The sequence below is a fragment of the Anomaloglossus baeobatrachus genome, chromosome 1 (genome assembly GCF_048569485.1).
Source record: "Anomaloglossus baeobatrachus isolate aAnoBae1 chromosome 1, aAnoBae1.hap1, whole genome shotgun sequence".
NCBI classification, from domain to species: Eukaryota; Metazoa; Chordata; class Amphibia; order Anura; family Aromobatidae; genus Anomaloglossus; species Anomaloglossus baeobatrachus.
In genome coordinates this window covers 902265184-902277683 of record NC_134353.1, presented here as the reverse complement: position 1 = coordinate 902277683, position 12500 = coordinate 902265184, and the positions used below count along the sequence as shown (strand labels likewise).

Sequence of the window (12500 nt, the reverse complement as noted above, 5' to 3'; positions counted from 1 at the left end):
AGATGTAGCTCTGCTTCTTCCTCCTGAGGATGGTTTTGTACTGCTTTTGTATGGTGTCATAGGCTTCCCTCAGGTCTGGGTTGTTGGGGTCTCTGTGTTTATTGTTTGAGGCTGTTCTCAGGGTCTTTCGAACGGCTTTACACTCTTTGTCAAACCAACCATTGATCTGCTTTTCTTTTGGCCTCTTGTAGTTGACTTGTTTGAGGTCGGACAATTTGGCCATGGTGTGGAATATTTTGTTGAGGTCTTTTGCAGCTTGATTCACTCCTTCTGGGTTTGACTTGTACTTGTAGCTGTAGAAGTTGTGGAGCATCTCTTGTAATTCCGGTCTGTTGGGAGCCTCTTTATATTTTATTTCTGACGTCTTGGACCATTTATAGGATGGAGGTCGGTTGTAGAGGCTGCTCTGCTGTGGCTTTTGTGTGGATGGTTTCTCTGTAGATTTTATGTACAGGAGAAGTTGGCTGTGGTCTGACAGGTGCGTTTGTGGGGTGACTATGAAGGCGCTAATATTTGCCGGGTCCATATCTGTAATGGCGTAGTCTACTACACTCCTTCCTACATGGGAGTCTAGTGTATATCTTCCCAGTGAGTCTCCCTTTGTACGTCCATTAAGAATATGAAGACCTAAACTTTTACATAAGTTCAGGAGCTTTTTGCCACTTTTGTTGACTGTACTGTCATAGCTGTTTCTCTCTGAGTGTTCTGAGTCGTGACTGTCATTCTCTGCCCCAAATATGTAGATGTTTCCGTCTGTGGTCAGAAAGTCTTTTTCTCTCCCTGTTCTTGCATTGAGGTCTCCAAAGATGAGAACTTTGCCCAGGACCTGATAATGGGTGGCTTCTTCTTGTAAGATCTCAAAGCTGTCTGGATTGAAGTAGGGGGACTCTGGCGGTGGTATATAGGTGGTGCAGAGGTAGACATCGGACTGAGAGGTGAGGATGGAGCTGCTGATTCTGATCCATATGTGGCTGCCTCCTCTCTTCACTGGTGTGATGTACTGGTGGAGCTCTTCTTTATACCAGATCAATATTCCTCCTGAGCAGCGGCCCTGTTTGATGTTTTTATTTTTAAGGGCAGGGACAGAGATTTCTCTGTATCCGATTGGCACCAGAGATTCGTTTTCAGCTCTGGTCCATGTTTCCAGGAGGATCTGAATGTCTATATTCTTCAGTCTTTGAATAAAGTCGGGGTCATTTGTTTAACATCCAAAGGCCGAGGTGCTCAGGCCTTGGATGTTCCAGCTGCTGATTGTGAATGAGGTCATTTTTTTTTTTTTTTTTTTCTATATACCTCATGTGTATATACCTTGTAATGAGTGCGGCTGTGTAAGACACTCTGGATTTACGACTGGTTTATAGGTATGTTAGATCCAGTCACATTAGTTTCCTGCACAATGTGCTGAGCAGGGTTCTAATCTCTTCCATATCTCTGCCCTGCATGTCTCTGTGTGGGGCTGATGGTCCCCTCCATGGTGGTCTCCTCCTCTGATGGCCCGATGTTGGGTGAAGGGCTTTGTTTCTGGCCTCCTGTGATGAAATTGGGGTTTCCTGTCTTTTTATTGTTGGGGGTCTTTCCGTGGGATTTTGGTTGTTGTTGAGTCCAGGCATGGGGTCTCTGTTTAGTATAATGTCCTTCAGCTCTTTGGCCAGTAGGCTGACCCCTTGTTTGTTTAGGTGCTTGTCGTCGTAGAGGTGTTGGTGTTTTATGGAGGGGTGTTGTGCCAGGATCACGTCGGGCACAGCCTTGATTCTTGTGGTCAGGTCCGTGTTGATGTTCTGGGTAGTTTGGCTGGATACATCATTTCTTGGGAGCAGAGATGATAGAATTATTTTGCTGTCTGGGAATTTTAGTTTTGCCGTCTTTGCTAGTTGGGTCAGTTGTCCTGCGATCTGCTGGTGTTGGGCTGGCAGATTGTTTGTTCCTGTGTGTATAAAAATATGATTTGGGCTTGTGAACCGTGGGTTATTGATGACTGCCATCACCTGCTCAATAGTTGCACAGTGGATTTTTTTGACCCTTTTTCCTGGAAATAGTCGCCATGTTTTCAGGTATTTCCCATTTGAGTCCATTATTAGGATGGTATCAAAACGTTGTGAGGTCACGGGTGGGGTACGTGGGTGAAGCTGGGGGTCTGTGCTGGAGATTTTGCTGGTGGCTAGTTCTCTTCTCTTTTCTGTTTCTCTGGTTTGTGGTTCACTTATGTTATTTTCAGGAGCATTCATATTGTTGGAGTTATTTGGTATCTCAGTGTCCTGGCCAGTGGAGGCCATTGTGTCTGTTCTGGTGTTAGTTACCATAGCTCCCTCCTGGCCAGTGGGGGCCATGTTGTCTTCACTCCTCTGTGTTTCTATGGCGTCCTCCTGTTTCAGGTGTCCCGGAGTCTTCAGCTCTGTTATCTCCTGTCTCAGTCGGGCATTTTCATGCTGCAGTTCACACATTTTGCTTCTTATTTCCTGCAGATGCATATTCACTGCTGCATATTCACACCTCAGTTTGCTTATCTCATTCACTACTTGGTCATTTGCATTTCTGTCACCAAGGTTTCTTTGAAGTTCTTCTTTATATATATATATATGTGTATATATATGTATATATATATATATATGTATATATATATATATATGTATATATATATATGTATATATATATATGTATATATATATATGTATATATATATATGTATATATATATGTGTATATATATATGTATATATATGTATATATATATATATATGTATATATATATATATGTATATATATATATATGTATATATATATATATGTGTATATATATATGTATATATATATATATATGTATATATATGTATATATATGTATGTATGTATATGTATGTATATATATATATGTATATATGTATATATATATATATATATATATATATATATATATATATATATATATATATATATATATATATATATATATATATATATATATATATATATATATATATATATATATATGTATGTATGTATGTATGTATGTATATATATATATATGTATATATGTATATAACAAAAATCATACATGAACTACACAATATGTACATTCTAGAAAACCCGATGCGTAGAATCGGGCCACCTTCTAGTATGTGTGTGCATATATATATATATATATATATATATATATATATATATATATATATATATATATATATATATATATATATATATATATATAAAATATACACACCCTTCTTTTTGTACTAAATATGGTTATGGTCATGTGTTATTAACCCTGAAAGTGGTGCATATATTGGAGCTAGGCTTTGTTTTCACTTGCTTTTATTGATGATCACCTGCTGTCTCTAAATAAACTTTTGTACATTTTTTGCACTACGAAAACTTTTTTTTGTTCTCTTGCCTTTAATTTGATGGTATCATGTATAAAAATGCGTGAACAACAAGGACATATAAAAAATGTTGTAGTTTTATTTTTTTGGACATTTTTATTTTTTCTTGTTGGGTAGTAATGTTGTCAACTCCACAAGAGACGAGCCCTTAAAACCATGGGGAATCTTGGAACCCAGTTGACAATTTAGGCATTGTTTTCCAGGAGTCATAAGAGGAACAGTGTAAGGCCCCAAGGACACTCTGCGTTTTTTGCTGCAGTTATGGGGGCAGTTTGTGGCACAAACCTGCATGTATTTCCTTCCCCAGCAAAGTAACAAAGCTGCAGTATGTCAATTCTTTGTGCGTTTTTGACCAGTGTTTTTAGTAGTGATGGGAGGACTCGCAGATAACCGGGATCGGTGGGTCTAACTGAGCTTAAAAAACCCCAAAAACAAACCAAAACAGATTCCTCCCCGCTATTTATTCAAGGTTTTTGTCCGGATGTCGATCCCTATGTAAGTCTATGGGGGACAGAATCTGGCGCCTAAAAATAGTGGTAGAAGGGATTGGGGGATTGGAGCAAGCGCTTCATACTTATCGAGTCTCCGGCGCAGCTGTAACTGCTCCTGCGGCCTCTCATTCTACTTCCGGGGAAGCTCATTAGCCTCATGCATGTTCACGGTTTCCCCCGCCCACCGGCGTCTGTGATTGGTTGTAGTCAGCCTGCGCCCCTATCCTAAGTGACAGCCTGTCTGACGCCTCCAATCACAGGCGCTGTCTGTGGGTCAGTAAGTATCGTCGCATAAAAAAAAACACAAAAAAAACCACCGATAAAGCACAGATAAAGCATATGGCCACAGGCTGCAGCTCACTGCCGTGCACTTATCTTGGCTGTGTATCAAAATAAGATTTCAAATTAATTAAAAAAAAAAAAGTTAGGTCCCCCCAATTTTGATACCAAGCAAAGATAAAACCTAACAGCTGGCGGCTGGTATTCTCAGACTGGGGACACCCATGGTTATTGTCCCCCCCCCCCCCTTTGACCCGGCTTTTCCTGATTACCCTGATTGCCACTGCACCAGGCCTTAAGGGGTTAATGGCAGCTCACAGCTGCCACTAAGCTCTAGATTAGTAGTGGGAGGCATCTAGGAGACCCCCCCCCCCTTCCATTACTACTCTGTAAGTGAAAAGAATTAAACACAAACACCGAAAAATATCTTTTATTTGCAATAAGACAAAAGAACACCCTTTTTCACCCCTTTATTAACCCCAAAAATTCTCCTGAAGGTCTGACATAATCCACGTGAGATCCCACACAATCCTGGTTCTGCTACCCCTAAAGTGACAGCGAGTGGCCATAGAACATTTCCGCATGCTGTAACTTCAGGCAGAGAATGTCTGAGCCGAAGCGATGAGCGCTGATGTCACTCAGGTTAGTTGCGGTCACAGCTGGAGGTTCTCACGGTCCTCCAAAAATCTGCTTTGCTACATGGAAGATGGGGGAAATCCATGGCTGAATCGTCCAGTGATCCTGTAGGAGACTGCTACACTTTTTTACGAGGTCACCTTTAAGCCAGGTGAATAGTTGTAGTATTTGAACTGTTTACACTCAGTTCCAAAGGACCAGATGTAGGCTGGGCAGGAGATATTTTACAAGGTCCCTTCTTATCATTGTCTCTAATTTCGGGGTTCTTTAGATTTTCCTCCTTGTGAGAAGAAGCTGCTTCTACTGCTCAATCTTGAGGTACGAATGTCCTGGATGAGCGTCCCTTTAATGAGAACCCCTTTTAATGTACCATATTTATTTTTCAAACTTTTTTTTTTATTGACCTTTTTTTTAACTTTTTTTTAACTTTTTAACTTTTTTTTTTTACCTTTTTTTTAAGCTTTTCTTTTTTTTTACCTTTTTGTTTTTAATGCAAGCAAATTTCTGTATTTTTTTTTTTTGTGGGAAAAAGGTTGTTAAAGAAATGAGGATACGGGATAAGGAGGCAGAGTCTGCAACAAGCCTCTTTAATGAGCTGTTTCTGTCCCGCATCCAAGGGCTCTTTGTTGTAAGTAGAAGCAGACGCTTTCATGTTGTAAGTGTTGCTTTTCTTCATTTGACGGTTCTTTTGTATCACCGGATGATCTGTAAAACATTGAGCTCTGCTAGAAAGTCTTCAGCATAATTGCTTTTTCATTAGCTCGGAACATCTCCAGAGGGAGGGGGGGCAGAAGAGCAAAAAAATAAAAAAGCAAATAGGATTTTTTTTGCAATTGGGGGCGGAGGGTGAAAAGGTCAGTACGCAACGTGCGCGAGCAAGACACAAACTCGCTCAGAGACCCTTCTGCGGGGGACTGTCATAAGGGATCTGTTTCTTTAAGAGCAAAAAAAAATAATTTTGTTCTTCCACATTGTGTTCCCATTACACCGCTATGCTAATAACGTTCAGAAAATCCTCCAGTTCTCCTCTGTATCAGCACTTTGGCCATTTTAAACTTCCTTTCTTAAGTCGATCATTGCTTATGTTTTTTGGGGCCAGTCCTGCACCTTTCCTCCTGCACCCCCTCCTCCTGCACCAGTGCTGCACCCCCTCCTCCTGCACCAGTGCTGCACCCCCTCCTCCTGCACCGGTCCTGCACCTCCTCCTCCTGCACCAGTGCTGCACCCCCTCCTCCTGCACCAGTTCTGCACCCCCTCCTCCTGCACCAGTGCTGCACCCCCTCCTCCTGCACCAGTGCTGCACCCCATCCTCCTGCACCAGTGCTGCGCCCCCTCCTCCCGCACCAGTGCTGCGCCCCCTCCCGCACCAGTGCTGCGCCCCCTCCTCCCGCACCAGTGCTGCGCCCCCTCCTCCCGCACCAGTGCTGCGCCCCCTCCTCCTGCACCAGTGCTGCGCCCCCTCCTCCTGCACCAGTCCTGCGCCCCCTCCTCCCGCACCAGTGGTGCGCCCCCTCCTCCCGCACCAGTGGTGCGCCCCCTCCTCCCGCACCAGTCGTGCGCCCCCTCCTCCCACACCAGTCGTGCGCCCCCTCCTCCCGCACCAGTCGTGCGCCCCCTCCTCCCGCACCAGTCTTGCGCCCCCTCCTCCCGCACCAGTCGTGCGCCCCCTCCTCCCGCACCAGTCGTGCGCCCCCTCCTCCCGCACCAGTCGTGCGCCCCCTCCTCCCGCACCAGTCGTGCGCCCCCCTCCTCCCGCACCAGTCGTGCGCCCCCTCCTCCCGCACCAGTCGTGCGCCCCCTCCTCCCGCACCAGTCGTGCGCCCCCTCCTCCCGCACCAGTCGTGCGCCCCCTCCTCCCGCACCAGTCGTGCGCCCCCTCCTCCCGCACCAGTCGTGCGCCCCCCTCCTCCCGCACCAGTCGTGCGCCCCCTCCTCCCGCACCAGTCGTGCGCCCCCTCCTCCCGCACCAGTCGTGCGCCCCCTCCTCCCGCACCAGTCGTGCGCCCCCTCCTCCCGCACCAGTCGTGCGCCCCCTCCTCCCGCACCAGTCGTGCGCCCCCTCCTCCCGCACCAGTCGTGCGCCCCCTCCTCCCGCACCAGTCGTGCGCCCCCTCCTCCCGCACCAGTCGTGCGCCCCCTCCTCCCGCACCAGTCGTGCGCCCCCTCCTCCCGCACCAGTCGTGCGCCCCCTCCTCCCGCACCAGTCGTGCGCCCCCTCCTCCCGCACCAGTCGTGCGCCCCCTCCCTGCTTTCCAGGCTCCAGCGACACAACCAGCGCTGCAGCTGATCACTTGTGACCTCCAGTGCCAGGAGACCGGCAGAGGACTAGGGAAGTGTTGGCACGGAGCAGCAGAGGGCTACAGGGCGATACTGCTATATGATTTAACTATTTTTGTAAAAACTTTAGGGTGTGTGAAATCTTCCTTTAAAGAGAACTTATCACTTTTTAGGAATATGCTACATTATTACCAGGGTGTAAATGCCGCCATTCTCCGCCATTCTCCTGATTTTTTTCAGTTCAAATTTGGAGAGAAAATGGTTAATAGACCGCGCTGCCGCAGAAAAGAGGATCCGTGTAGAAGACATTTTTTTATTTGTCTACGCGTTTCAAAGCCTTATGGCTTCTTCCTCAGGAAAAATGATGTCCACTCCTGAGGAAGAAGCCATGAGGCTTTGAAACGCGTAGACAAAGTAATTTCTTCTACACGGATCCTCTCTTCTGCGGCAGCGCGGTCTATTAACCCTTTCTCTCCAAATTTGAACTGCATCTCCACGTGGGTTCTGCTGCAGCCGTACGTACGCCATTAGAGGGGTTGTGACTCTCACACCAACGCCAGGTGAGTCTACCCTTACACCGACAGTGTTTTAGGCTAAGACCCTATTTGCACTTACTGTCTCTTCCAGCACTTTTAACCATTCTCCTGATTTTGGAATAGTCCTTCTTTTGCTCCTGTGCCTCTTTTTTTTCTGATATAAGGCCCTCTGTTTATTTTATGTAAATCTAGTGTTTTGGGGTGTTTTTGTTTTCCAAGTGGGTGTGGTCATCAGCTCTTTTCTGTAGGTGTTTTTTATGACCACACCCACTTGGCTAACAAGAGCAAAATTATATACAGAGAAAAGAGGGTCATATCTGTGGAATGAAGAGGCGCAGAAAGAAAAAAAAAATAGCGCCGGATTCAGGAGAACTGTGCCGTTTACACTAGGTGATAATAATGATAATAATATAATAATAATAATAAAAAAAGATATTTAGGACAACTTAGATGTTTTTCCACATTTAGGCTTATTTTAATGTTGTGCAAATTTCATAAAAACGAAATCACCAATCTGAACTTGCTTTCTAAAACGATTCCTTGGTAATTGATATTTGCCAGCGTGTCACTCCCTTCCATAGATGATGGACCGCTACCCCTTGTTACATAGTGTATTGCCTATCAGTATGGGCAGCTCCTGAACACGGAGGACTCGTGAGCTTGTGGACATTATTAGGAGGACTCGGGTCACAGTGATAGAAGCCCTACAAATAGCAAAGTGTGCGTGTCACAAGTCCGATACTACTGGCCAATGCAACACACAACAGTGAAGTCAGCGAGGTTATCACTACTTTACTCTGTCCTCAGAGGAATGGAGACGCTGGGACAGAACAGAATAATGGCGCCCAGGAAGATACAATGTCGCCACGCAGTTATGTGAATGTGTAGGAGTATAACAATCGCACTGAAAGCGCCCAGTGTCTGCATATAAAGGTACTGACCTGCAATGCACAGACCTTGAGATGTATGGAGCCCATACAAAGACATGACCTCGTGTAGGGATAGCTGCAGAGCACGGACCGCGCTCCCCCCACTTACTGTAAGGAGCGGCGGGCCCTTGAAGATGTTTTCTTTACCTTTTGAAAAGTTCATTTTGTGTCACGGCATTCATTCATCTTTCTCTTGAAATGATTAGATTCTGCCATTGTGACAGACTTCAGTGTGCAGCGGTGTTCTGCAAAGCCAAGTGTCACCCTGATGAAGAGCGACGCAGCCTGGAAACGGGCCATAGCTCACATGAAAGTTTTTAGCCTTTGTTCACTCTTAGCGGCTTTGCTTTGTTTTTGGTTTTTTTGCAGATTATTTTCATGAGTTTTATACAAATTAATTTTTTTTTATTTTTTTTTACAGTAGCAGCAAAAGCTAGATCACAGAAATCTCCTGCACACGATTGCCTTTCTCCTTGATAGAAATGGAAAACTACTGCGCTATTGAAAAGAGCAGCGTCATTCTTTTAGCCTTCTTGCAGCATTTTTTCACCATTCAATGAAATTGGAGAGTCGCCGCCGCCTTGTTCTCTCAGCCGCCGCCTTGTTCTCTCAGCCGCCGCCTTGTTCTCTCAGCCGCCGCCTTGTTCTCTCAGCCGCCGCCTTGTTCTCTCAGCCGCCGCCTTGTTCTCTCAGCCGCCGCCTTGTTCTCTCAGCCGCCGCCTTGTTCTCTCAGCCGCCGCCTTGTTCTCTCAGCCGCCGCCTTGTTCTCTCAGCCGCCGCCTTGTTCTCTCAGCCGCCGCCTTGTTCTCTCAGCCGCCGCCTTGTTCTCTCAGCCGCCGCCTTGTTCTCTCAGCCGCCGCCTTGTTCTCTCAGCCGCCGCCTTGTTCTCTCAGCCGCCGCCTTGTTCTCTCAGCCGCCGCCTTGTTCTCTCAGCCGCCGCCTTGTTCTCTCAGCCGCCGCCTTGTTCTCTCAGCCGCCGCCTTGTTCTCTCAGCCGCCGCCTTGTTCTCTCAGCCGCCGCCTTGTTCTCTCAGCCGCCGCCTTGTTCTCTCAGCCGCCGCCGCCTTGTTCTCTCAGCCGCCGCCGCCTTGTTCTCTCAGCCGCCGCCGCCTTGTTCTCTCAGCCGCCGCCGCCTTGTTCTCTCAGCCGCCGCCTTGTTCTCTCAGCCGCCGCCTTGTTCTCTCAGCCGCCGCCGCCTTGTTCTCTCAGCCGCCGCCGCCTTGTTCTCTCAGCCGCCGCCGCCTTGTTCTCTCAGCCGCCGCCGCCTTGTTCTCTCAGCCGCCGCCTTGTTCTCTCAGCCGCCGCCTTGTTCTCTCAGCCGCCGCCGCCTTGTTCTCTCAGCCGCCGCCGCCTTGTTCTCTCAGACACCGCCGCCTTCTCGGTTAATGAAACTATCTTTATTTAAACATGGACTGTAGACAAATGAAACCAAAGACTCAGCAAAACCAGTTTGTTTTTTTTTTTACTGCCAAGAGAGCAGGTTTTGCCGGCAGAAAAAATGCAAAGTGGGAACATAGCCTTAGTGGTTGTCAAATAACTCCTTACCAGAATGAGTGTGTTATCGCCATGAGGTGTTAAATGCTTTTATGTTTCAGCAAAATCACCACATATTGTATTTACTTTTTATAGGGACAGTCTATGTGCATGTATATTGTTATTCCCTAGCTGTTATCACATATGACTCTTGTAATATGTTTCAGCAAAATCACCACATTTTCTGTTTGTTTTTCCTCAGGGATATCACCCGCTGCCCCACGAAGCAGAGATAGCACACACCAAAAAATTATTCCGGAGGAAAAGAAATGACCGAAGGTAAGAACAGTTACTCTATATCTTTATATATTCTTTTCCTCTTTTCTTAATTTTTCTGTGCACCTGTCGTTTTGTCTTTTACTTTTCTGTTCTCTCTTCTCTTTATATATTTTATGACTCTATTTTTCTCCCACTCATCATCTGCAAGTATTATTTTTACTCTGTTTTTCGTTCTTGTGTTACTGGTTGCCGGTTTTGGTGCCATATTCAGAAAAATTTCCCAAGCAATTCATGAATTTGGTGCAAAGTCAAAAAATTCTTTCTTGAACAGCTTTTGTGACTTTTGTCACAAATATTGCCCCAAAATAAAAGCATGCTTGGAAATGCAGTAGGGGCGCTGAAGTGAAATTTTGCAAGTTTTTAAAAAGACACAATTGATGAATCAGGTGAAAACATCTGCAGTCACTAAACCGCACCTATAAAGTGGGGGGAAAAAACAGAACAAACAGATGAGCGCATACAGACTTTAAAAAAACACCACAAACAGCGTAAAGAATTGGGTGCAAACACGAAAAAAAGCTCAAAACACAACAACACAACCAGAGAAGAAAACAGGCACAACTGCAATGATGAATCTTGTCCTTATTTTTTTCTCCTTCTGTCTTTTTCCTTTTTTTCTTTCTCTTTTTTTACACTTTCTTTTTCAGTTTTGTTCTTTATCTCCTCTTTTTGCCTTTCTCAAGCTTTTTTGTCTTTCATTTTTTTCCTTTTTCCTTCACTGTCTCTCCTTTTCTCTTTTCTTTCTTTCTCTTTTCCCTCTTTTTTTTCCCTTCTCCTTTGCTGTTTTCTTTCTATTTTTTTGTCTGTCTCTTTGCCTTTCTCCTTTTTTTTTCCTTTCTTATTTGCTGTTTCTTACTTTCTTTTTGCCTTTCTTCTTTCCCTTTTTTTTTCCTATCTCCACTGTTTTTTTTTTCTATTTTTGTCTGTCTCTTTGCCTCTTTTTTTTCTCTCCCTTTTTTTCCTTTCTCTTGTCTCTCTCTCCTTTTTCTCTTTTTTTTCCTTTCTCCTTTGCTATCTTCTTTCTATTATTTTTTTTCTCTTTGCCTTTCTTTTTTTCCTTTCTCATTTGCTGTTTCTTTCTCTCTTTTTTGCCTTTCTATTTCTTTCCCTTTTTTCCTATCTCCTTCACTGTCTTTTTCTTTCTATTTTTGTCTTTGCCTCTTTTTTTTCCTCTCCCTTTTTTTCCCTCTTGTTTTTTTTCTCTTTCTCTCCTTTTCTCTTTTTAGCCTTAGCTATCTTTTTCTTTTTCTTTTTTTGTCTCTTTGCCTTTTTTTTTTCCTTTCTCATTTGCTGTTTTTCTCTTTTTGCCTTTTTTCTTTCTTTCCCTGTTTTTCCTTTCTCCTTCATTTTTTTCTATTTTTGTCTGTCTCTGTGCCTCTTCTTTTTTTTTTTTTTTTTCTCACCCTTTTTTCCTTTCTCTTGTTTTTCTCTTTTTGTCTTTTCTCTCTTTGCACTCACACTTGATTTTCAAGATAACGCTGCAGAGATAATTGGAAAAACATTAGGGACTGGCACACATTTCTGGAGTAAGTTACGCCACTTATGATGAGTTTGACCACTGTGTGCAGCCGCACCCTATCCCACCCATATTCCAGTAGCTGGCCGGCACAATTGCCGAGTTGTACAAAATTATTTCGATTTATTAAGGTGTTTAATCCTTATTTCTACCGTAATCGTCCTGGTAAATTTGCCTCATGGTTTCATTCTAGAAATAGCGCCACTCTTCCCCATAGGCGAGGTTTGGTATTGCAGCTCAAGTAAATAGGGCTGCACTACAGTACGAGATGAGACCCAACCAAGAACGCTGCAGTTTCCTGAGAAAGCAACCATGTTTTTCTCATCTCTTGTACCCCCTTTAAGGAGGACCTGTCAGCTTTTCAAACATGTCTGTTTTGTTAAATAATTGAACTCCTCATAAAAACAAATGCTACAGAAATTTGCCTTGAATTCTAGGTTGCGCAGTTCCTTTGTTGTTCCTCCTGAACATTTACAATTATTTTGACAACTGGGCGGGACCAGAGAATGGTAGAGGAGAAATCCTCCTCCAGACACCTCAGGTAGCGGTTTATCGCCCTTGAATACAAAAAAAAAAGGTAGTTGGAGATCCAACTGCCCAATACGTTTCTCCCCCAACGTTGTCTGGGGGCCTCTGTGCATATCTAAGGG

The 12500-nt window shown here is 44.7% G+C and overlaps 1 protein-coding gene across 1 annotated transcript in view; it reads left to right on the top strand.

The window, feature by feature from the left end:
* CTIF (cap binding complex dependent translation initiation factor) overlaps positions 1-12500 on the top strand; it is a 225439-nt gene that overhangs the window by 86770 nt on the left and 126169 nt on the right. Inside the window, 1 exon segment of the mRNA XM_075327260.1 lies at positions 10258-10343. Within this exon segment, the coding sequence (XP_075183375.1) occupies positions 10258-10343 (86 nt within the window).